General features: G+C 44.6%; 1 protein-coding gene across 2 annotated transcripts in view; it reads left to right on the top strand.

Annotated features, from left to right (window-relative positions):
- The window catches only part of LOC122380286 (trypsin-7-like), a 53006-nt gene that overhangs the window by 9784 nt on the left and 15862 nt on the right, over positions 1-27360 (top strand). Inside the window, exons 3-4 of one of the 2 annotated variants that reach the window (XM_043363325.1) lie at positions 11483-11689; positions 19349-19525. In XM_043363325.1, the coding sequence (XP_043219260.1) occupies positions 11483-11689; positions 19349-19525 (384 nt within the window). The remainder of the gene's footprint in view (positions 1-11482; positions 11690-19348; positions 19526-27360) is intronic. The other variant, XM_043363326.1, reaches the window with a different exon arrangement.

Below are 27360 nucleotides of genomic sequence, written 5' to 3'. Positions count from 1 at the left end.
TGGGCTGGCCAACAAGAATGTGCCAACTGCCGGCCTCCGTGACCTCGCCAAGTTCGCGTGAATTGCTCGTCACGACGTCGCAAGCAGTCGAGACTGAGTCAGGCGAGCGTCATTAGAGAAACCTACTACAGATAAAGTCATAAATCGCAAAAACTAAAAAAAAATATGCACGAATGTGCCCCCAGGCAGTGCCTACACGAACCTGCCCCACAACGTTATTAGTAATATATTTCAAAATTTCTTTTTGAAAAAATGACACTTTTTCAACAAACAAGTTTGCAGCAGTTCCGTGAATAGAGTGAGCTTCTTCACCCCCAATTTTGAAAAGCTGAACCACATTTCCGAGTCAGGATCACGAAAATGGATAATATGAGAAAAGTTTGGAAAGCTCACGAATATTACAAATTTGCGTTTTTATCCAGCATGACAGCAGGTACAGTGTTGTCTTCTACGGTGAACGAAGGGCGGCAATGATAGACATATTTCCATAATTTACCTTGAGCTCGTGCAGTCACTCGTGTTCCCATAAACTGCTGAAAACGAATGTGCCCCATGCACGAATGTGCCCCACTCTCCCCTACATGTTTTATGGTCCATTTTACATGACAAATGCGATTATGTGGGTTAGGCAGCCTTTGGGGCCAGCCTAGGTCACCTTTTGGTGAAGGTCAGGTCAAGGTCAGGTCAAATTAGGTCAAATTTTAACGTTGATATTTTTGCATAAAATGGGTATCGATTCGATGCAGCTCGTCACGGGGAGTCTAATGGTGGTCTTTGTTTTGCTCTACGAGTTCTAGAATTGCCAAAAATTGAGTTTGAAAATTTGACGTCATCACTTTTTAACAGTTTTTTCGCTATAACTTGGCCAAAAAACGAGGTATCGATCTGAAATTTGGTATGTAGATAGAAGACGGTAGGTACTATTACATATATTCCGTTTTTTTCGAAACTCAAAAAAACGTTTGGGATTTTTTGGCTAATATATCCGAAAAAAATGCTTTTTTGATTTTTGGGGGTCAAAACTCAAGAATTTAAAAAATCCGAGATAGCAGTTTTATAGCCCTGTCAATTCTACACCTTTGATGTATTGATCATTTTTCTGTATCTTCAAAGCTGTAGTCCTGACAGGTCTTCTCGCGAAGGTCTTTTTTTCGGTCGAAAATGACAGAACATGACGTCACTCTGACGTCATTTGTGGCCAACCTATCATAGCCTCTGAAAAAATTTTTGGTCACAACGTGCAAAATTGATGCCCGGAGGGGTCCTGAAAGTTTGGTGGCGATATCTTCAGCCGTTTAGGAGATATCGACCGAAAAGGACAGGGGGGGGGGCGTTTCGGCCCCCCCCCCCCTACGGGGCGCGGGATATACCGGGTGGCCCAGAAAAAACGTTCCCAATTTTAAATCAATATTTCTCAGAAAGTGATAAAGATACAACATTGAAACTTCCAATAGTCAATGCGACATACATTTTCAGTGAATGGTATGATTTTTATGTTATTCGGTCAATTACTTTTTAAACGGTTCGTGTTTCTAGCATGCCATGTAAAAATCACTTTTTTGCTCTGATGTTTACCCAAAATGTGAGTGAACGGGCCACTTCCATCTCGGCACCACGGCCTACAGCCATGACTGCTACTGGCAACTAGTCTCATTGGTGGTTCAGGCCTCAGGGTGACACATTCCCTCTAGCTTTTTTCCTTATTCAGTCGATATACTATTTGATCTTCTTGAAGGGAGGGCGATCAGCAGTAACCCATGCACCGTGCCACTCCTTCGCCTTGAAACAGGACTTGTGTTGAAACGAATGGCATTCATTAACACAACTTTGGCTTAGCATTTGAATATTTGGCACGTAAGTGTGACAAAAAAATATAAAATAGCAACACACGTGCTGGTATCATTCAAGCCGTTCTATTTTTTGTATTTTTTCTAACATGGTACGTCTAAGCCAATCATTACTTCCGTTCAACAACGGCAAAAAAAGCAAAAACGTCTTACTTGATTCAACATAAGATTGCTGGCTTGAAAATGATGGTACAGTGTTATAATTTGGCATACCAATGCGCAAAGAAATGACGCAAACTTGATGAAAATTTTGGCTCGTTATTTGCACTCGAATTTGAGATATAGGCCTCCAAAGTTCGGAACGTTTTTTTTGGGCCACCCGGTATATTTAACTCCGCTGGATGCTCGGTATACCGGGCATTATTCGGCCAGATTTCCCAAGGATATTTAAATTAATGCCCGAACGAAGTGAGGGTATTAATTTGCCTCTAAATAGTACCCGAACGGAGTGAGGGAACTATTTTGAAAATTGCACGAATGAAATGAGTGCTATTTTCTCATTTCATGCACGAGTTTACGAGTGCATGAAATGTAAATATCCTATGGGAAATCTGGCCGAATAATGCCCGGTATACCGAGCATCCAGCGGAGTTAAATATATATTATCAACCAAAAATACTTTAAAGAATGAGCATAAGGTTATTATTCCATACTATTTTTCTAACAATAATGCTCAAACATGCCATTGCTCGACTTCATCAACAATAATAGCCGTTTTAGCGACGGGCTATCCGGCGAATGAACCTAATTTGACCAAATCTGCACCTAATCTCTTTTACAGCAAATATCTTCATTTTGTGAATTTATTTCAGTGTTTTAATCGATGATACTCTCTGATAATATGACAAAGCAGGCATATAAGCAATTAGCGCAACCCTAGCTGATAGCTACTAAGAGATACACTGAACCTAATTTGACCAAATCTGCACCTAATCTGCACCAAATCTGCACTAAATGTGTACCAGATGGCCCTTGTGAAAACGGCTAATATCATCCCCATTAAATTGCCTTTCATTTCACCTTCGTTTCATTTGTAAAGGCGTTCACATATCGGAGACTGTAGCCCGGTTTCCATGGGCACCTGTGATCCGGATCAGCAAAAGTAGATTAGCTAATTCCATTATAATAAGTACATATATGAAATTTAGAACAAGGGATTAACTGATCATATACGCTCTGTCCGCTCAACATAATCCGCTCTGAATTATACCCTGTAACGAAGAGTTCGAGGAATATTATAAGATTTATATTTGCTGATCCGGATCACGAGTGCCCATGGAAACGCGGTCATTGGCAAAACCAAAAACCTATGCATTGTGTCCACTTTGTCCAAAATCCACGGCAGTGGCCACCGGCCACTTCTTTACCCCGAATTCAGAAGCAAGACAGTTGCTTTATGTACGACTGGAATTTTTTCATAGTTAAGAGGTTTTACTACGAGGAAGGATGTCATTTTTCATCTTCCCACCTGTAGGCAACCAATGCAAGGACATTCGTGAATTAACATTGCATTGCATTTTTTGGTAATTTATCTAACCAAGAAGTGGCCGATACAAGCAAATGACGACACATCTCAGAATCAGTAACGTTTGTTGCCCAGGTGGAAACAACTTATGGCCAATTCAGGGTTGTCCACGGTGCCCCATCCACTTTGCTACGCGCATACCGTCCGAGACAAAAAAAAATCTTCAAGCTCAGTTATGAGTGGGGCCCACTGGAGGGGGGGCTATTCATAGCCCCCCTCCCGTTTTTCTGCAATAACTTCCAAACCGTTCCAAGTTTCTGCAATAACTTCAAATTTGCAGAGGGCATGTACGATAACCACACAGTGCATGAATGATAACGGTTAAATAAACTTTCAAACGGTTATGGAATAAAATAGCATTAAAAAGTGTAAGAATAACCTGGAAAGTAAATATGTCCGTATGTCACGGAACAATAGTCGCGTTTACATATGGATTGTTGCAAGCCTATAGCTCCGCTCGTGATGCTGCAATAGATGCCAATGGTACTTGGCACGGGGGCCATGTCCCCCCCCCCCTTTGGTGCTGAAAGGTTGGGCCATACTATCTTTTGGTCCCACCTTTTCAGATCGAACAGAAGTCCTACAAAAAAAAAAACTTTTTGTACCTTTCACTTTATCGTTTAATGAAAGGTCTTTCTTGCGCCAGCAAAGGAAGTAAATTTCACTCTTGAGTGGGCTCAGTTTCACATTCTGTCAATTTGGCGGTCAGTGTCACTGGCACAGGTTCACGAGTATGGCCGGATGTGAGATATGCTCTAACTTATTTGGAATATCGGGGTGGGTTTACTTGAGGCTCTCATATGCACAGCATTGGCTGGCATGAGACCCTCTTCGGCATTTGAGACCCTCTTCGGCACGCTCATTTGGCCCTGCTACGTTTTACGTGGTTTTACGACACTAAAGTATGACCTCATTGGTTGGTGCTGTGCAACTCAGAAGCCCGGTGGTGACCCCGTATGCCGGCTTGGTTCCTTATGGATTAGCGCGGGACCTCAGGGGCCTGCGTATTAGAGCTTGCATGAACTAGTATGCGATCTCAGAGGCCTGTGTAGTGTGTACACGGTGGCGGTCGCAGGGGGAGGCATCAGGGCCATCCCCTAAAGGCAAATAAGGGGAGGGGGCATCATATCCTGCGCGGGGCTGGGGGATAAATTTTACCCCCCTTGCGAATTTTTGAAATATCTCAAAAAACGGCGGCGCGCAGCGCCGCCAAACTTTCAGTACCTTTTCTTACGTCAATTTGACACGTTCCCTGAAAATTTGAGTGAAATCCGTCAGAAAATTTTTGAGAAATTGACGTTTTAGTGACGTCATGTTCACCATTTTCGCCTCAAAAACAGCAAAAGTTCAAACGCCGCTAACATCTTCATTTTTAAGCAATCAAGACGTAACAAAAAAGGATATACGTAATTCTACTTTGTCTATCAAATGGCTATCTTGGTTTTTGAAAATTTTTGGATTTTGGACCAATTTTTTTTTCAAAAAAACTGACTTTTGGGGGGAAAATAATTATAAAATCCAAAACTTTGAGTGTATCGAAAAACCGGAATATATGTCAGAGAAGTGGTCTATGTGCACCAACATAGCAAGTTTTAGAAGAATCGGTTCAAAAATGTGGGAGTTATTCAAAATTTTATGACGTCACGACAAACAAAAATTTTGAAAAATGACTTATTTGGAAGTTTTAGACCTCGTACGGAAACAAAAATAGCACCATTCGATTCGCCATGAAAAACTGCATCAGATAGACACCTTTTTAGGCCTTAACGACCAACTTCAAAATTTGGCCTCACTTGACCTGACCTTGAACTGACCTCGACCTGAAATTCATCCAGAGGTGGTCCATATCACTTATTGAGTGTGCCTATTGAATTCTATGAGTAAATTGACCCATAAAACATGTGTCGCACATGCCCTTTTCTATATTTTGTTTTTGGTGACCTGAGCTGACCTGACCTGACCTTGACCTTGACCTCTGAATGATATTGTATGCAACGAATATTGTCTTGGTAGCCTAAGAACACGTTTTGGGCAATCAGTCTCAGTCCATGACTCCATTCTTCGGCAACTACGGTGCAAGGCCGATACTGTAGGAACTTGCAATTGGTACCCTTGACCTGACCTTGACCTTGACCTCAAACTTAAAATTAAGTACATGTTTTTAGTTGTTCGTGATGAGATCTTTCGATTGGCGTTTGAATTTTCCAAATCGGACCATTAGTTCGGGAGATAACAGGGGGGAAAAATTACCCCCCCAGCCCCGCGCGTTCGGCTGGAGACCCCAGCCCCGCGCGGGATATCATTTGCCCCTCCCCAAACAACCGATGGGCCCCCATGAGCGTATGGCGCCCTGGCCCTTATCCGATTGTTACGAGGTTTAAGAAACCCACGCCCAGCTATTACCATAAAAGCTGTTTTCACGACGGGCATATGGTACACATTTGGTGCACATCTGGTGCAGATCAGGTGCAGATTCGGTCAAATCAGGTTCAGTGTGTCTCTTAGTAGCTATCAGCTAGGGTTGCACGAATTGCTTACATGCCTGCTTTGTCATATCATCAGACAGTATCATCGATTAAAACACTGAAATAAATTCATAAAATAAAGATATTTGCTGTAAAAGAGATAAGGTGCAGATTTGGTCAAATCAGGTGCACTCGCCGGATAGCCCGTCGTGAAAACGGCTAATAGCTCCCACGCCGGTGTTTGCGCGTCTTACACTGAACTCTGGGGGCCCTTCAGTGGCGGTCAAGCGGCCCACATTGACCGCTAAGAGCCCAGATCGACCTCTGATGGCCCTCCACTGGCCTTTGAGGGCCCCTAAACCGGCCTCAGGGGCCCCAAACGGCGTCTGAGGGCCTCACACCGGTCTCTGGTGGCCTAATTTCTGTCTCTGGGGTCCCAAGACTAACCTTCAGGTGCCTATGAGAGCCCGCACTGGCTGCTGAAGACCCGATACCGGCCTCTAAGGGCCCGCATCGGCCTCTGATGGCCCATCTTGGCCTTTGAGGTCCCTCTGCTGGCCTCTGGGTCCAATGCCGACCCATGCCGGTCTTTTAGGACATTACGCTGACCTCTGAGGGCCCCATGCCGGCCTGTAAGGACCCACATTAATCTCTGAGGGCCCAACTCAATCTCTGATGGTCTCAACCTACTGGCCTTTGCAGGCCCTGTACTAGTCACTGAGGGCCCTAAACTGGCCTCTAAATGAAAACATACAGGGGTGGACTTCTGAAGTTCTAAGGCATCACGCAGACTTCTGCAGAGCCTAACATTGGTCCCAATGGTCCCGCGCAGATTCCCTCATGCAAGCGCGGTTGCAAAGCCTCGCAGGAGTCTGCGCGCGGCCCTCAGATGCCCATTTTGAAAGCTAGGAACCTGTGAGGGGTCTCTAGAGGTCGATGCACCTTCTCTCTCCCGCCGCCACACAACTAGGTCATGGGTAAATGCCATGGTCTGAAAATGCTATCTTGGTTTTATATGCTGCATCGATCCGTCGCCACACTGAAAAAACAATTTTACCCGAAGCTGGCGAATTCAGCCTTGCACTGCGGGTGGTATATGCGTATGTCTCGTCATGTCCAGGTGGAGGGTAATATATAATACTGAACGAGGCCGGTGTAAATAAATTTTCAAGACCGAGGTCCTTACTGGATTTTTGAACGAGGCCGAAGGCCGAGTTCAAAAATCAGTAAGGACTGAGGTCTTGAAAATTTATCACCGGCCGAGTTTGGTATGTATTTTACTGTATGCCAACGATAAATTTATTTTCTGGACCGAAGCTCTTAGCCGACTTAGGAACGAGACCATCCCAAAATGTTCGCTTAAGTGCATTCTGGTAATGCATTTTTGACCGTGGTCAATTTGCTTACACCAGTTATTACCACACCCCTCTGGCTAATGTATTTGAATAGGCCAGGCATACAGTAAGAGGGTAAGCAGACTACCCCGCGTTATTACTCAAAAATATGCACCGCACATGCAGTCCGAAGATAAGGTAGCTACCCAGCACCGGATATTGTCCCCGCGGGTGTCGAGTCATTGGCATAACCCTCACTGAAAGAGTTGGAGCTACTCGAGATATCGTGTACGCGTATCCCTGGATGGCAAACCTTAACATAACCTTCCTGAAGGAAGGTTATGTTACTGGTAAATTGTGAAGGCTCAACCACCACAATTAGATGGCGCTGTCTCATACAGTAATAAATTAGGTACAATAATTTTTCAACGTTTTTGCACCAATGATATCTTGGCACATTGTTTGGCGGTTTTCAAGTGGAGGCAAAAGTATAATTATTAGGGTGCATCTTTAACCCGGCAGCGCCTGGGCTATTTCCGTACCCACGACAGCCTGTGGGGGGAGGGGGTCGGATCCGAACCCCCCCCCCCTGTTATCTCGAGAACCAATGGTCGCATCGAGCCCCGCGAGGCGGCGTTCGAAAGGTCTCTACAAGACCTTCCCAAAGCACTCTTAAGATTTTAAGATTGAGGTCAACTTTCGGGTCAAGGTCAGGTCAAAGGTCAAATTCTGGGGTTTTGCATGATTAGGCTTACGGACAGCGGAATCGATAGCTGCTGCTCGAAACTCACCAAAAATGACCTCAAAGACCTAGTGAAGGTACCATGTGCGTATAGGGGTCATACTAAGTACGGGTCAAGGTCAGGTCAGGTCACGAAAGGTCACGGTTTTCACTTTCTGCTACATGGGCGTGCGACACATGTTTTATGGCTCATTTTTCACGCCGAATCCGATGGTAATGGTTATATGTGACCCCAAGTCACTGTGCTGGTGATAAGTGTGCATTGAAAGCATAAAAAATAGTTTATACCATACATAACTAAACGAGGCCTGAGAAAAAAGGTCAATTTTTCAACTTTTTATTTTTGACATAAAAATGCACTTTTCTAGACGAGCTTTGTCCCAGGAATCTAGTGGTGCCATTTGTTTTCACATGCGATGTTCAGAAGTGCCTCTAATTCACGAAAATGCTTATGACGTCACCATGCCCAATGCATGTTGGAGCTATTTTTTACAATTTGGGGGTCAAAAATCAAGATAGAAAGTTGAAATTTGGGACATCTAATGTTCTAATAAAGCTCTATAACATATATTCCAGTTTTTTGGAAATTCTCAAAATTTTGGATTTTATTAGCTGTTTTCCAAAAAATATAGTTTTTTGAATTTTTAGGGGTGAAAAACGCATTTTATGGAAAATCCGAGAAAGCCTTTTAAAGAACTCGTTGAGTTGCGTCTATTTATATCCTTAATTTGCAATTTGCTTTAAACCCTGATTTTTTGCGATTTTTTTTAAATATTTACCACTTTTTGACTTAAAACGCCATGTGGTTACATCACTTAAATCGATATATCTAAAAAATGGACACTTTTTCTTAAAAATTACACAGGAGACTTCAAATTGATAGGGAAAAGGTATGCCAAGTTTCAAGTTGATAGCGTAAGTGGTTCTTGAGTTATTCAAGAAAAACGGAGGGGGGTCGGATCCGACCCCCCCCAGGCGGTCGAGGGTTAAAACCTCTGCAATATTCATCACGGGACGATTAACAACGCTTTTTCTGCCGAAACTATCAAGTGAAACCATTTTAATTATTATATAGGGCACGAAAGCAGTGGCGACAAATTTTTTTTTTTTTTGGCGGCCTGCATGACTATAGGTACACTGAAAACAATTTAACCCAAGGCCGGCGAGTAAACCGGTGTTTCGCGGGTACCCCTATCTGCAACCATTTTTAACCACCCTCCCAGGAGTACAGTAGGGTTCCATTGCAGTGTAGTCGTCCCTGCTCTCAGCGGACATGTTCGCTGACAGCGGCTATATCCGCTCAGAGCAAGTACGACACGACTACACCGCAATGGACCTAGCACTACTCCTGGGAGGGTGGTTGAAAATGGTTGCGGATAGGGGTACCCGTGAAACACGGTCCGGTTTACTCGCCGGCCTTGGGTTGAATTTTTTTCAGTGTACTGGTGATAGGATGCATGTCGAATCTTCCATAGTTCGATTTGACCTTCCCCCCCCCCCATGCAAAACTTTCTCACCGATGTTTCCTGGGTGTGGGATTGTCATTTTATATATATTTTCTCTCAAAAAATGGACAAGCGTGGGAGTTTTTTGGGCCCTCGTGACTTGCTCGGCGAAGGGTAGGCGTGGAGGTTAACCCCTCTCTTAGGGATTTGTGGGGCGCGTCTGCCAGGTAGGCGTCAATGAATACCTTTCGATGGAGGGGTCGCGAGCCACTGGTGCGCAAATAGTCGTGGAGGGCTACTACTTTCCAGAGTGAATTGCGAGGCGTAATGCCCTAAATTGACTCCATAGGAGTGTGGTTAAAAATGGTTGCGGATAGGGGTCCCCGCGAAACACCGGCTTACTCGCCGGTCTTGGCTTAACCCTCGCCCTGGCAGGGCATTTTTCATAACACGGCCTGGCAGGGGGGGGGGGGGGGGTCGATGCGACCCCCCTCGCGATTGGCTCCTATGGCACCTAGAAACACCAAATTAGGTAGGTAGGTGAGCCCCATGAAGTTCTCGCCCCTGTGCAAATTTGGTTGCTCTAGGTCAATATTTAGGGGGTTTGGGGGGTATAAATGTAAAAATTTCGCTAAAAACAGGTCAAAAGTTTTTCGCTTATAACTTTTGATCTAATTAAGATAGAGCAAAAAGAAAAGCACCAGTGAACTCAGCACGTCAAGGCGCGTCGAATGATATACTTTTCAGCTTGCTTCAGTTTACTTAAAGTTTTTTCTTAATTTTAAAGTAAACTTTAATTAATCAATTAAGTTCACGTTAACCAAATTGCATCATATCGCATATCAATCGAATCGGCTGATCACCAGGAACACAATGACACCATTTTTTAAGCTCTAGCGTCATTATGTGCCAAGTTATTGGCAAAAACGTCATTTGACCTCAGTTGACCTCATTTGACCTGACCCATGGATAAGTACACCAAAAAAAGAAGCTTCAAGTGACCTGCTGTTAAGTACTGCGTTTTCAAAGCACAGAAATGATAGAACGAAGGGGATATCTCCAGTATTTTCCGAATTTAGTATTTTCCCATAGGCTTAGCATTACGACGTAATGACCTCTATTCTGACCTCAGGTCAGTGACCTCAAAAAACCCGAACTATATGTTATACAACTCGGTGAACTTAGCACATCCTGAAAGTTTAAAGGAAATCAGTCCAAAACTGTGAGTTGGACAGGTGCAAAAAGAAAATTGAAATTTGACCATGACCTTGTACCGGTTTTTCTGACCTGGTGACCTGACCCAAGGTCACCCGGACGTGAAAGTTTCAGGTCATATGTAAAAAGGTTGCCCCATAGGCTGTACCAAATTCGTTTTTACGTTATCTTCGAAAAACCTTAGGGGGTTCGCATCGACCCCCCCCCCCCCCTGCCAGGGCGAGGGTTAAACTGTTTTCAGTGCATGGTGCAGCGACCCGACCGGTGAGCACACCGTGGGACGGCAAATGGAAGTGGTTACTTTTGCTTAAACTGAGTTCAAAAATTGTACGCAAGAATGAGATGGATGCAGCATAAAGAAATGTCAACTGCGCGGCACTTTGTAGCGTCGATTTTGCTACACACGTAGAAAATTAGCCGATTAACCCCCCCCCCCCGGTTGACGGTTAAATGCTATGTTTCGCGAGTGTGACTTTGCCCCCCCCCCCCCCCCCTTAGCTAACGGCTGCGACCGCCAGTGAACCAGGCATAACGACGACGGGCCGATAACCCCCGTGTAGCTCATTCAAATGACCGCGAAGATAGCTATAATTGGTTAGTGGTTAACTGGTTACCATAAACTGGAGTCAGCCTAACTACTCGTATTGTGAAGGGTTAAAAGGGCGGGCGATAGCCACTTTGACCCGGTCTCCCCCATGTAGGTACTTACCACCCGCCGTCCCCTCTGTCGAAGGCCGTAGAACAACCGCCTATGCTGCCAAGTCTTTGTCTGTTCGTGTCAGCGGCATACAATCCCAAAGTGACAGTTGATATTTCTGCTATTGTAATTGATGTGTGAGTAGAGAACCGCCCGCCCGAGAACCGCCCGCCGGCGGGCGGGACCTTTTCAAAGAGCGCCGTGTTCCACAGGTAGCTATTGTAGCGGTGCAGATGCGTCGGCAAGCGAGGCAGCCAAGTCCTTCGCCTCCACTCTGTGGCGGCTCGCTGATCAACGACCGTTACGTGCTGACGTCTGCCGACTGTATCGCCCCCTTCGAAGCCATTGATCTAGCGGTTTTTCTGGGACAGTACTCGTCAACTGATACTCCTGACATTTTCCCATCTTTGGTGGAGCAGGTGAGTTTCCTTTTTTTTCTCTTTTTGTGTAACTGCTTGTGAAAAAAGGCACTCAAAGATCATACTGATTCGGTGCTGCCAACGCCTAACAGTTTATTTGATCGGGTGAGGGTTAACCCGGCCGGGCCCGGGGGTAATTCCAATCACCGCAGCCCGGGGGGAGCGTTTTTCGCCCCCCCCCCCCCGTCTAACTCCGTAAATAAGGGAGCTACGGAAGCAAAAGCGATACCAAACGACAGGTCCTTACAATACGATTCTGAAGCATCCAAAACTTTTGACCTCAGGTCAATTTTTAAGGTCAGAGGTCAAGGTCAAAGGCAAAAACCGGCACATGTGTAGTGATCTGAAAGTAAGCGTTCTAGAGGACGGCAGGATGCATAAAACCGGCAAAATTGGGTGTGAAACAAAAGAAGAGAATCTGAGAATTCCGCAAATGTGCTCAAAATTAAAGGTGAAGGTCAAGGTCATGCTCAAAATTGACCTCAAAATTTGCACTTTCTCGTTTATCCTGCGTGCTAACTTCCAAGATTTTTTTAAATGTTTTGAGGCTTATCGGGTCCCTATTTGTGGTTCATCTTACGGTACAAGACTGCTCAAAGGTCAAGGTTACAGAAGTGTATCCTTGCTAGAGGCTATTCTACTTATTGAAGTTAGCAATAATAAATAAGACAATTTTACCATCCGGAGGCTGTAAATGACGGTTTAGGGGAAACTAGATGGCAGATTCGTAATCAGCGTGTACGAATCCATCATATACGACCTTTCATGTGTCAAGGTCAACCAAAAGGTAATTCGAGGTTACATGTGTTCAGCATAAAGCTTGAACTTTTCCATACAATATATATAATGAACAAGCAGGTGCCAGAAATGAATAAGAAACAGACTCTTAGTGACGTTTCGATATATATATATATATATATATATATATATATATATATATATATATATATATATATATATATATATATATATATATATATATATATATATATATATATATATATGTTACAGGCCAAGTGCGAAGGCTAGTCCGTTTGCGAACGGACTAGTCCATTCGCGAATGGACTAGGCCGTTTGCGAATGGCGGTCCGTTCGCAAACGGACTAGTCCGTTTGCGAATGGCCGGCCATTCGCGAATGGCCTAGGCCGTTTGCAAACGGACGGGTTTGTGGCGTTGCACTTAGCCGCCGGAAGCATGGATCCTCGGATTGGGGTACGATTCCGAATGAATGGGGGACCGCTGGTCGATGCAGGGGCGTCGCCGACGGGGGGGGGGGGTCGGAGGGGTCCGGACCTCCCCCCCCCCCACACACACACATTCTTGAAAATATGCCGGTCCGACGCCCCCCTCCCCCCCCCCACACACACACACTTTTGGCCACGAAAATCGATCAAGAATAAAATAAAATATTTTAAAAACGATTTTGGTGCATTCTCAAAATAAAATTGTCTAAATCCGAGGAGTTTTCAGTATTTGGTGGGGATTACTTTGACTGACCGTCCGACCAGATCCCCTAGTCGAAAATCCGTGACGACGCCACTGCGTCTATATGTTTAGTTTGTTCTCCGGAGCAGATCTGCGAGCTGGCGCAACTCTGGGTTAAGGTCTCCACACACCTGGTCCATTCGGGATGCGACTTTCCGCTGAACCCTGCACAACGCGGCAATTATAGCAACGTGTTGCCGCTGGCCAGGCTTCGGCCACCGATCTGGATCTGGGGAGGTCAAATATCCCCGTGACCTTCGAACAGCGGAGAGTCGCGTTGGTGTGCGGAGACCATTAGTACCGTGCTCCGGGCTCCCCGCTGATGACCCGACCTGACCTTGGTCGAGTTTGTGGCGCTCGATTCATTCTGCTCTGGTGTGGTGTACCGGGACGGTGCGGCTTGTGTGTGGTGAGTGCGGTGCGGTGAGTGTTCGAAAAACTGTTGTCTTGCATTGCATTTAACAATACGCGCACTGCAGGGGGGGTTGTTTTCAACCCCCCTGTGGTTTTTCCCAGATCACGAGAAAACGGCGGCGCGCAGCAAAGCCAAATTTTGTATACCTTTTCTCCCATATTCTGCGCACATTGTGTGAAAATGCTGACTCCAGATGACCTAAGGTCAGGTCACCAGGCCAGGTTAAGTGACGCCGGTTGAGTTACCAATACTTTGCACGCATCATTTCACACGGGACTTTGCACATGCCAAGTTGACTTGCCAAGTTGACGTCACTTTGCTGGATATTTCGCACTTGGCCTGACTTCGCACTTGGACTGGGAGCATAAACGCCCGTCCATTCGCAAACGGCCTAGGCCAACTGCAATAACGCACATGGACTAGTCCATTCGCAAACGGCCTAGTCCAAGTGCGTTATCGCACTTGGACTAGGCCATTCGCGAATTGACTAGCCTTCGCACTTGGCCCGCAACATATATATATATATATATATATATATATATATATATATATATATATATATATATATATATATATATATATATATATATATATATATATATATATATATATATATATATATACAGGGTGATCCAAAAAAATTGGAACCCCTAACTTAAAATGTCTTTAAGTCAGAAAATTTTCACTTTATTGACAAATTGCAAACACCATTAGAAAGAGCGTTCAATTCTCCATAAAACCAAGTTGATTGAACTTAATTATTATTATAAATATTGCCCTAGACATATACCTATAAAATTTGTGTCACGAAACTCAGTGAAACAGTTTTGAACATTATGCACAAACCAGTGATTGACGGTTTGTTGTTCTGACCATGTCGCTTGTTGGAGGTTCATGAATAAAAATAGCTCATTCACGTGCTATTGTAAGGAAAGGAAAGGCTGACGGCCTGCTGGGACCAGTTGTCCCAGAGACTGCTGGTCCGCGCTGTCTCGGAGCTGTCCCCAAGCAACTGCAGGCCTGCGTGACGGCCCACGGAGCTCGCGTTGAGCACATGCTGGGATGAACAGCGGAAGCTAGGACGCGTGCCTCTGTTCTACTGTGTGCTTCTGTCTAACCTTTTTTGAAATAAAATTGAATTTGGATGTGTGTTATTCGCAAAAAGACAACAGATAGAGTGCTAACGGATTTCAGCGCATTGTTAGCATTTGACGATTTCGTTTCACTCAGTTTTCTGACGCTCATTCCAAAAACTAATAGTGTGCCAATGCTTTACAACATACATGCACCAATTTGACGTGTTTTATAGAGGATTTAATGCTCTTTCTAATGGTGTTCGCAATTTGTCAATAAAGTGAATATTTTCGGACTTATAGACATTTCAATTTAGGGGTTCCAAATTTTTTTGATCACCCTGTATATGCTTATATTTTCGTCAGATGGATGGCACAAATGTCACAATTCACATTTTCAAAAGTAATGACAGCGTTACAGGACAATAAATGTTCACATACAAAAGCACACGTCGGATCGTGTCGAAATTCTTCGTGGTCCTTCGATTACTACATACATTAGTAAGTGAAACTCTATGTGTTGTATTCGCTGGTAGAGCCACATTAAAAACAAATGGCGAGAATATCGGAAAATCGTTTAAGTGGTTGGTAGACCGATAAATCAAGACAGTAAGTTAGAGTCGGGAGGAGACGCAGTTGCACCCCCCCCCCTTTCTTTTCCCCCGGCCCGGGGGGCAGTTATATTCTCCCCAAACTAAGTAAAAGGGAGGTTATTACACTCCAGCTACATCCCCACTCCCCTCCCAAACTCCCCCCATACCTACTTGTACCCTTCCCTTCTGACATATTCTCCGTCACCGTCTTTTTGCGTCCCCAGAAGTCCCACCCAGCGCATCTCCCTGAATTTCCTACGGTCCTCCGAGTGCCCCCATGTCCTTTCTAGGCCAATGATCCTAAAGTCCTCTTCCCCGTGCTCCTTTTCGGAGAAGTGCCGGCTTACTGGGATTCTGCCCTGCCTTTTACCCCTGATCGACGACAGATGATTCTGAGTCCGCGTGTAAATTGTATCACCAGTCTGCCCAACATACACTACCTTCTTGCATTTCGCGCACCAGACACCATATACCAAATTTGATGTTTTGCACCCAATCGTCCTGTCATAATGAATGGGTCCCCCCACCCCTGGTACCGTTTCTCCCACATAAAAGACCCTACAAATCACGCAGCCGCCTCCACAGTCCTGCCTTCCATGGGTTGTGAGAGCTCTCCTTGTTTTGCCGTGGAGTTTAGCCGCCTGCCGCGCGGCGTTGGACAACAGAACGGTCGCAAAAATCCCCACAGAAGAGGTTTTAGAGGTTATAGATTTAGTTCTTGATAACAACAATTTTCAACTAGGGGCAAGTAAAAACTTTATACAAAAGGACCGCGATTGGATCTAAATTGGGTAGAAATTTTGTATGTACCTACATGGTTGCCTGTGAAAAGGAGTTATTGGGAAGGTCTGCCTTTTTACCGCTCAAGTGGTTTCGCTTCATTGATGACATCTGGGGAATATGGTTATACGGGGAAGATAATTTGCGAGCTTTCCAAGATCTAGCCAACAGCATACACCCCAACATCAAGGTGGATCTGAGATTAACAGAAAGCTGCATCGAGCTCCTTAATGTAGAGGTAAGTCTGAGCGAGTCGGGTCACATCTCGACCAACCTCTTTTCCAAACCCACAGATGCACATGCGTATGTAATTGCACTACGCCTCAGACCATCCACCCCACGTGAAAAGGGCGATACCCCAGGGTCTTGGGATAAGAATGAAACGCATTTGCTCAAACCAGCATGACTATCAACTTCACCCAGAAAAGTTAACTAACAGGCTAGCGGAGAGGGGATATCCAAGAAATGAGATTGATCGTGAATTGAAAAGGGTGGACCACATGAAAAGGAACAGTTGACTAAATGTGAGGAGAAATGGACATAAAAGGAAGGGAGATGTCAAAGTTCCTATGGTGGTTACATAGGCAGCTTTCTGCCAGACATCAGAGCGATTATACGAAAAAATAGACGTATTCTAACTAGATCGGCGATATTGAGGAAAGTTTTCCCAAAAGATCCAATGGTTGCTTTTAAAAGGGGAAAAAACATAAGACTTACTGATCCACGGCAAAACAAGGAAAGCTCTCAAAACCCATGGAAGGCAGGACTGCGGAGGCGGCTGCGTGATTTGTAGGGTCTTTTATGTGGGAGAAACGGTACCAGGGGTGGGGGGACCCATTCATTATGACAGGATGATTGGGTGCAAAACATCAAATTTGGTATATGGTGTCTGGTGCGCGAAATGCAAGAAGGTGGTGTATGTTGGGCAGACTGGTGATACAATTTACACGCGGACTCAGAATCATCTGGCATCGATCAGATGTAAAAGGCAGGGCAGAATCCCAGTAAGCCGGCACTTCTCCGAAAAGGAGCACGAGGAAGAGGACTTTAGGATCATTGGCCTAGAAAGGACATGGGGGCACTCGGAGGACCGTAGGAAATTCAGGGAGATGCGCTGGGTGGGACTTCTGGGGACGCAAAAAGACGGTGACGGAGAATATGTCAGAAGGGAAGGGTACAAGTAGGTATGGGGGGAGTTTGGGAGGGGAGTGGGGATGTAGCTGGAGTGTAATAACCTCCCTTTTACTTAGTTTGGGGAGAATATAACTGCCCCCCGGGCCGGGGGAAAAGAAAAGGGGGGGGGGGGGGGTGCAACTGCGTCTCCTCCCGACTCTAACTTACTGTCTTGATTTATCGGCTTACCAACCACTTAAACGATTTTCCGATATTCTCGCCATTTGTTTTTAATGTGGCTCTACCAGCGAATACAACACATAGAGTTTCACTTACTAATGTATGTAGTAATCGAAGGACCACGAAGAATTTCGACACGATCCGACGTGTGCTTTTGTATGTGAACATTTATTGTCCTGTAACGCTGTCATTTACATATATAAAAATCAAAATGTCTGTACTTATGTATGTATGTAACGCGTCAGTCACGCTTGGTGGGCTATTGCTCCGGAACGGTGCGGGCTACGGGGAGGAATTTTGGGCGCAAGTTGGACGCGTGCATCTGTTTGTCGTATTAAATTTTGGTGGGGGTGCGCTCGCCGGTTTGCACGTGGCGGGCGCATCTTTGCGGGATTTTGGGCCGCGGCGGTCGCCGATCAGAGAGCACGCGCATTATCCTCAGTTTTTTCGCTTGCAAAACTGAGTGAAATCAGAGCTGGAAGGTCACTGACCTTTGGCAATGAATACCGGAACAGAGCACCGCCGCCCAGGAGGAGACGCAACATTTATTCTGGCAATAACTCGGCCGCTACTGGGCCGATTTTAATGAAAATTGATTCATTACGCTGCGCGTAATGCTGTCCCTCTAGTCACATATATCAAAATCAAAATGTCCGTATGTATGTATGTAACGCGTCAGTCACGCTTGGCGGGCTATTGCTGTAGAAATGTGCGGGCTACGGGGGTGAAATTTTGGGCGCAAGTCGGACGCGTGCATCTGTTTGTCGTATTAAATTTTGGTGGGGGTGCGCTCGCCGGTTTGCACGTGGCGGGCGCATCTTTGCGGGATTTTGGGCCGCGGCCGTCGCCGATCAGACGGCACGCGCCGTAGTCTCAGTTTCTTCGCTTTCAAAACTGAGGGAAATCAGAGCCGGAAGGTCACTGACCTTTGGCAATGAATACCGGAACAGGGCACCGCCGGCCAGGAGGAGACGCCAAATTTATTCTGGCCATAACTCGGCCGCTACTGGGCCGATTTTATTGAAACTTGATTTATTACGCTGCGCGTAATGCTCGGCACCTAGTTTACATATATAAAAATCAAAATGTCTGTACGTATGTATGTATGTAACGCGTCAGTCACGCTTGGCGGGCTATTGCTCCGGAACGGTGCGGGCTACAGGGGTGGAATTTTAGGCGCAAGTCGGACTCGTGCATCTGTTTGTCATATTAAATTTTGGTGGGGGTGCGCTCGCCGGTTTGCACGTGGCGGGCGCATCTTTGCGGGATTTTGGGCCGCGGCGGTCGCCGATCAGAGAGTACGTGCCGTAGGCTCAGTTTCTTCGCTGCAAAACTGAGTGAAATTAAAGCCGGAAGGTCACTGACCTTTGACAATGAATACCGGAACAGGGCACCGCCGGCCACGAGGAGACGCCAAATTTATTCTGGCCATAACTCGGCCGCTACTGGGCCGATTTTATTAAAACTTGATTTATTACGCTGCGCGTAATGCTGTCCCTCTAGTTACTTTTGAAAATGTGAATTGTGACATTTGTGCCATCCATCATCCAGGTTTCACCAGGTTTCATCCAGGTTTCACCGGTAAATAAAATAAATCTATTACCGAGCGAGCGAAGCGAGCAAGCTTTCGGATCTGTAGCGCTCCTTGAAAAGCGCATGTACATCCCTACCATAATACAGTTAATTGAAGTAACAAACAAGCTTAACCCTACTGGCATAAACATACAAGTTTTAACAACCAAGCTAATAATCCCCTTAAACATATATCTCGAATCTATACAGTTATCGCGTAAACCTGTATTCTAGTAAGTAGTAAGTGAATGAATGATGACATCACGTAAGAAAGTGTCATGTTCGTAATGTTTCTAAGGAGTAATAGGTATCATCATGCCGATTTTATTCTGCGGTTTGCCACTCTTCGTGACAATGTTAACCAACCATCTGTTTCTTTTATTACAGCTCATTCCACACCCGGAGTTCAACCCAACCACGAAGGAGAATGACATTGCGCTGGTGAAGTTGCAGACAATACTGTCTCTGCCACTAGCAGTGAACAACATCGCTCCCATCTGCCTACCACACAGGTCCAAATACACAGATCAAATAGTGGCCGTCTCCGGGTATGGGTCCGTTGACGTAAGTATCCTGCATAGCTTATTTCGTAATTTATTATTTTGAATTTAAATTAATATTTTTATTTACTCTCTGTTTAGTGTTTATCATAAAGTTCGGTAAGTAAATCCCCGCCCGATGAGGTCTGGCAGGTTCCACGTCCTGTTGTTGGGGGGGGGGGGGGGGGGAGGGCCCCCATCGTATCTCCGGAACCAATAGCCTGATCAGAAAAACTCAAACGGCATTCGAAAGAGCTCATCGAGATGCACAGGATAGGATATCAATGACCATGATGTTTGACCTGTGACATCACAGGAGGTCAAACAAGGTCAAATCAGTCCAATTTGCAATGACGAGAGGTCGGTCATGCAAATTAAATCCAAGTTTTCAAAATGAGTCTGGATATAATGTACATGATAGATCTGGCATGTGGATAGTCACCTGAGTGGATGATCACCTGTGACGTCACAACAGGGGTCAGCCTCGACCAATCAGAAAACACTTCCGTGAATCGTAAGAAAAGGCATGGTAAATTGCGAATTCGACCATTTTTCTTAGACCTATGACGTCACAGGAAGGTCAACTATTCAAACGGCGTTCGATAGCCCCACCCCGGAACTACCTTGTGACCAAATTTCATTGACCTAGGTCAAACCGATGACGTGACAGGTCAGGTCAAAGGTCGGATTTTCACCGTTCACAGGCATTTCAAGAAATGTGTTGTAAAATCGAGTAAATTGGTAAGTTATTGAAAACTATCGATGGTACAGCCCTCTGCAAACTGCGTGGTAGGTATTCTTTTTCCGACAAAACCGATAATAACGCGAATACTATGATATCGGTCACTCAGAAATCGTAACAGCAAGACGCGCGAGACTCCGCACCCTAGATTGACATTATCATCGTATTCCTTTTCCATCCAGTTTGGCAACAAAACCAAAAAGTTTATATTTGCCCCCAAAACAAACTTCTGCATTTTGCTGCCACACAAGGCGTATACTTTGATTAATGATTGACCCAGTCGAACGAGTGGAGCATGGAGCATCTATTTGCAGTAAGTTTCGACCGACTGATTACGGAGCGAGCGAAGCGAGCGTAGTCTTTCCTTAGATTAACGGAAATTTCTGAGTATGAGCGGCCGGCCGGCCGGCCGGCCGGCCGTGGTCACGCTTTTGCGAGGCTTATATCTCAGCAACCACTTGACCGATTTACACGCGGTAATTTTTGTAGGGTAGCTTCATTCCTTCTACCAAGTATTGGACTATTTCTGATGCATGTGGGTGACCCCTTATGCACGTGCCACGTGCAAAACGAAGAGGCGTCCGTTTTGTAATTGTTGCAATATCTCGGTAACTACTTGGCCGATTGCGCTGAAAGTTGGCATGTAGGTATGCATCCACTAGGCACTGCATATCCATGTGCCAGAGTTGGGGCGCTGCTGCACGTGCGCACGTGCAGGAGTCGTTTCCAGATCTCGAGAACGGCTCGACCGATTGCGCTCAAATTTGGTACCCAGTTAGGGACCGGTTAGTAGGGTGCCGTGCACAAGTCAGTTGGGACCCATTTTGCACGTGCGCACGTGCAGGGTGCCGCTTCCAGATCTCGAGAACGGCTGGGCCGATTGTGCCCAAATTTGGCACATCGCTAGAGACCGGTTAGTAGGGTGCCGTGCACAAGTCAGTTGGAGGTACCCCCTCGCAATTTCGCACGTGCAAGGCCCACCCTCTCGCTCGCTCCGTTAGTCGCCCCAAAAGGTTTTATACTGGTAACATATCCTTTGAGTTATCATCGGTTTTGTCGGAAAAAGAATACCTACCACGCAGTCTGCTGAGGACTGTGCATTGTTCGTCAAACACATACTTCGCTATCTGAGGTCAATGATACCAGGTCAGGTCACAGAGGTCAGGTCACTGGGGGGTCACAATATTAAAGTGTCGTGTGATACATGTTTTATGGTCCATTTTACATGACAAATGCGATTATGTGGGTCAGGCAGCCTTTGAGGCCAGCTAACGAAAATTTTATATAATAATATTCAAAATTTATATTTTTATATTTTTTTCAAAAAGTTTTTGACTTTTCGAAAAAAAAAACGAAATATATGTGACAGAAAGCATGATTATGACTAACTCTAGCAAGTTTTAGCTAAATATCGTCAAAAATGGCCAATTTATACGCATTATTGCAAAAAATTCACAATTATTAATTTTTCAAATCCGTTTTTCAGTACGTATTTGACATCGTACACCAATATAAATCGCACCATCGTGTTCCTGAGCTCAAACTGCATCCAATAGATACATTTTTTGTTGAAAAAATTTAACTTCAAAATTTGACCTTTTTTGACCTGAAAGTGACCTGACCTAAGCTAAATTCGACTCAAAATGACCTCGAATGACACAGACGACATCAAATTCGAAATCTATGGCCTAAATGGACCATAAAACATGTGTCACGACCGACGCATGATAAGATATTTCCGTGACCTGTGATGACCTGACCCTGACCTGAAAATCAAAGTACAAGTTTTGTACCCTCAAGGTATCTAGAGCATCTGTTCACGAGTGTGGAAACCAAAAATGAGCCTGATCTGACTTGTAAGACGGCGGCCAGAGCCCAAAATGTGAACAAGCCAAAATGCTAATAATTTTTACTTTGACCTGACCTGTGATGTCATCGGTGACCTCGAGGTCAATGAAATTAGGTTTCGCTCGACAGTTTTTCCGGGCTATCAGACGCCGTTTGAATTTTGACGATCGGCCAAGTAGTTTCGGAGTTAGGAGGGGGGGGGGCTATGGAGAGCCCCCCCCCCCAGTAGGGCGTGTTATGCGCAGACCCCAGTGGGGCGCGGGTTAAGTATGGCTCACTAAGGTCGCCAGAGGTCTTCGTCAAACAGCTCTCGATCAAATTGACCTAACGAGTCAGAAAGCCACCAACACACTCGGAAATATCGTGAGCCAATTCTCAGTTAAAATGACCTCCTTCGCTCAATTTCGTGACCTGAGGCCATTATTATAAAATAAAATCGAGACACTGGCTGCAAATAAAAATCGAGCCGAATAAAGCAGCCGGCTGCTTTTCTCATTATTATAAAACTCACGCGTGCTTCATTTTTACGCATCTTCCGGTTCATTATTTGGCTGCGAAAAATGAGCCAAAAATGTATGATGTCATACTTCAAGTGCTTTATATATTCCATATTATGTGATTATGTGCATTATAATTCCGATTTTTTAAATCTTTTGTATACATTTATGCTTCATGTTTTTGATAAAACATATTTGAAGACGTTTTCCGTGTCCTTTGTAAGAAAACTCATGTCACATTTAAAGGTGAATTGATGACAAAAGTTCTTGGGCTATCACAGCAACTGTGTTATGCCTGGTTCAAAACGTTGAGCATTGTTCATGCTTGGGATTGAGTAATTTAGAGATGTATTTATGAATGAATCGTGCGAACAAGTTAATCGCTCAATCATAGATAACATGATTCATGTTATCTATGGCTCAATTTATGAAAAAATAGCAAAGCTTAAGTTCTAAAAGAAGACATGCTTCGGTTAGGAAAATTGCATTTCAACCACCAGTTTCTGGGATTAAGCAAAAGGACAACCGGATTTCATTGGGATATATATTTTGAACAAAAAGTAGTAACACGAGAAATCTTTCAGCAACATGCATTACAATCGTTGACATTTTGTGTATTTGAAAGAGATCCGCATAACATGTCGGGTTTTCGAGTTTCGACCATATTCACGTCTAGTATTGAGCGAAAACCAATAAATACAGACGGTAACCACAGGCGGATCCAGAAAGTATCGGACGCGGCGGAGGGCATACGCCCAACTAATGGGATTTGGATTCCTTACGCACAGCTGTGTAGCTAAAGCAAATATTTTTTCATACAAGTTGTTTTCGTTTTCTTTCTATTCTAGAAAAATCGTCGATTTCAGGCGCTGTATACGGGCATTTGCCCCAAATGCCGGAAATTTGTCCCAAATGCCCTTCCTGTTGACATTTGCACACCCAATCCATGTCCCATTGTGCTTTACCGTTTTGACTTCTCGTTGACGGCCAAGCGAAATCCAGGGACACCAGGCATCGGACATCGACTTTGCACTGAACATCGTGACACGGTGGTAGCGCAGTCTGATTCTGCCGGACTCGGTTTGTCTTATAGGAAGGGTACTAGGGTGACCCGCGTGCTCCGCAACGCGAAAAGGGGTATTTTCGATCGGCGGGTGTTTGGTTGTTCTTGTGTGGGTTGGGTTATCTATCCATTTCGGTCGATTGCTTTTTGACGGCTAAACGTTTTGGTTTGGAAAGAATATCCATCGCATCGAGGTGCCCGTGTCTGATAAGCATGCTTTCCACTTCAGAATCTGTCATTATAGTTCAGTGAACCTGTGAAATATGTACTTGATGTACTTGATGTACTTGATGTACTTGATGTTCAGGTAAAGAGGACTAATAAGCCCTGTTGGTCCTGCTCTTGACTTTATAAGTGAACCCAACTGGTCCACTCTCGTGCCATAACTTTACTGGCTACTAGTTGAGTACAGTGAGCTGTTTGTTTGAATTTCGTCAAACCTATTCTTAAATTGGTTTACATTTTGAGAGTCTACCAAGGATTGTGACAGGGCATTCCAACTGTTGACCGTCCTGCTTGAGAAAAGTGCTGTCTGGTTGCTAGTCTTGCCCTTGGTTTCTTCACTTTATGACTATGGCCGCGGGTTCGTGTATCTGTAGTCATCTGGAAGAAGTGTTCGACTCTCACCCGTTCCATTCCTTTCATAATTTTGAACACCTGTATCATATCCCCCCGGTACCGCCGATGACTCAATGACGGAATATTTAGCGCACGCAGTCTTTCTTCATACGACAGATGTTTCACCTCAGTAACCAGGCGGGTTGCCCTTCTTTGCACTTTCTCTATTTTTGCTTTGTCGGTTTCATATATAGGGCCCCAGATCACATTTCCGTATTCTAGGAGCGGCCGCACCAATGTTTTATATAGTGGCAAAATCATTGTTTTATTTCTGGCTGAAAATGCCTTTTTTATCAACCCCAGAACTTGATTGGCCTTCTTCGCCACTTTTGCAGTGTGAGAGTGAAATTTCAATTCTTTGTCCATTATAACACCCAGATCCTTTTCTTCTTCCGTAACAGCCATGGCTGATTGTCCTAGCGTATAAGGTTGCAACTCCTTTTGCTTACCAAGATGCATGATTTTACATTTTTTCTCATTGAAATGAAGTTGCCACTTCTCGGACCATTCTTTGACCTTGTTTAAGTCAGCCTGCATTGCATCATGATCGGTCTCAGAGTTAACACGTCGGTATATCTTTGTGTCATCTGCGTAGATCTTCACATTTGAATCTAGTTCTTCTGGTAAGTCATTTATAAACAACACAAAAAGTACCGGACCCAGTACCGAGCCTTGGGGAATCCCACTTAAGATAGTACACCAAGATGATTTCTTATCATTCACCACAACTCGTTGCCTTCTATCAGTCAAAAAATTCTCAATCCACTTCAGTAAATCTCCCTTGATGCCATAAGCTTTGAGTTTGTTGAGCAGTCTCTTATGAGGGACACAATCAAATGCTTTACGAAAATCCATGTAGGCTACGTCGACTGCTCCTCCTTCATCCAACAATAGTGTCCATTCTTCCAAAGTTTCCATAAGCTGTGTTGTACATGACCTCCCTGGGACAAAGCCATGTTGGTTGTCACAAAACAAATTATTAATCATCATGTGGTCTATGATATTACTTTTCACGAATCCCTCTAGGATCTTGCAGGGGACCGATGTCAGACTAATCGGTCGATAATTACTTGGAGCACTTTTGTCTCCACCTTTATGAATGGCTGTAATATGTCCAATTTTCCAGGCCTTTGGCACTGTACCCGATGCTAGCGACTTGTTATAGATAATGGTAAGGGGTACAGCGATTTCATCAGCAGTTTCTTTTAAGAACCTTGGGTGAAGTCCGTCAGGTCCCGAGGACTTTGTTATATCAAGTTGCTGAAGTTTGATTTTTACTTGTTCCTGAGTCACAGTGAAAGAGCATAGCTCCTCTTGGGTTCTTGTTTCCAGTTCTGGAACAAAAGTACAGTCTTCTGCTGTAAACACAGTTCCAAAATAGTTATTGAGTACTTCTGCCTTGTCCTCATCTTCTACTGCTCTTTTGCCATCTGGGGTGAGTATATCTCCAATGGGTATTCTCGCCTTTACCCTCGACTTCACGTATTTCCAGAAAGTTTTCACATCACTCTTTATATTCTTGGCTATACCCTCTTCAAAGCGCCTGCGTAGTTTCCTGGTTTCCTTTCTTAATTTGTTACTGATTCTAGAATATCTAGCACCATCAATGTCATTATTACTTGCCTTCCACTTCAGCCACAAACGAAACTTTTGAGACCTGAGCCTTAGTACTTCATTATTCATGTACAGTTGATTGGGCTTTTCTTTTGTCCTCTGCCTTGGAATGGTGTCTTGGATGATAGCAGTCATCGTGTTGTTGAAGAAGTCACAAGCATGATCTGCTGACATTTCTTCCATTTGCTCTTCCCAAGCAATATTCATGATTTTTTCCCTAGCCATGTCATAACGTCCTTTGTGGAAATTGAGTCTGCATTCTTTGGTTCTCTTTGTAAACAAGTGATTCACTTTAAACTTGATGCAACAATGATCACTTTTCCCCAAACCAGGACAATAATCCAAGCAGCTTACTGTGTCCTCCTCTGTTGTTATTATCAGATCTAATATGCTTGGGTCATTTCCGACTCTATATCGTGTTGGTTCCTTCACATGTTGTATCATGAAATTGTCTTCCATGCAATCAAGAAGCTCTTGTGAAAGACTTGTAGCACCAGGTAAAACTGCAGATGCTTCCCAATCTATTTTTCCGATATTTATATCGCCCATGATCACAACCTGACTGAACGTCGTTGCTGATGCAGCCTCCTTCAGCAACTCAAACAATGCCGGTGAATTTTGGTAGGATGAGTTGGGGCTACAATATACACAGCCCAATAACACATTGCGTTGCTTAGCAGTGCTAACACTGATCCAAAGCTGCTCATCAAAAGCTGTCTTCATTTTCACCTCTGTTATGTGAAGACTTTTAGCAATATACATTAGAATTCCTCTCTTCCCGCTGCTGCCAAGATTATCTGCTTCAAATTCGAAGTTAGAAATCATGAAGTATCCGCTGATATTCAACAAATTTTCAAACATTGGTTGAAATTGAGCCTTCGGGATGGCTTCAGTAATAACAACTATATCAACACTTTCCTGATTGAGCAGTGAACATAACTCGTCTTTTTTGTTAGGGAATTGATCAGCATTTGTATACAATACTTGCAGTGCCCTACTCAGCCTCTTAGAACTGCTAGCATCTTGACAGTCAGCCCCATTGTACTCTCTGGTTGCTAGTCAATTTCTGTTTGTTCGCTGTCTGGGGACAACCTTCCCTCTGTGAATCACCACATCATCACCCTTCTGCCTTCTCTCCTTGAGCTCTTCCCTCAGCTTTTTGTTTTGCTCCCGTTCACTTTTGGTCAGATCGGGATTGACATATACATTTTCATACTCTTCCAGGTCACGCAACCCTTTAGCGACACGCAAAGCCTCCCACTTGTGATCCTCTGAACCTAGAATGACCAAAAGAAGACGTCTCTTACCTTCCTGTTTTCGGCCAATCCTCGACACCTTTTTTACCTCCACATGGATGTGTAGTCTCTGGAACAGCCTGTTCACTTTAAGCCAGTCCTCCTGCTTAGCATCTTCACCATTTGGGTTGTCACTTTCCGGTATGTTGTTGATGATGACATTTGTTTTCCTACTCTGCCTTT

The sequence above is a fragment of the Amphibalanus amphitrite genome, unplaced genomic scaffold, assembly GCF_019059575.1.
Source record: "Amphibalanus amphitrite isolate SeventyFive unplaced genomic scaffold, NRLGWU_Aamphi_draft 000094F_arrow, whole genome shotgun sequence".
NCBI lineage: Eukaryota > Metazoa > Arthropoda > Thecostraca > Balanomorpha > Balanidae > Amphibalanus > Amphibalanus amphitrite.
The sequence above is the reverse complement of the archived record's forward strand: the minus strand, read 5'-3'. Positions and strand labels throughout refer to the sequence as shown.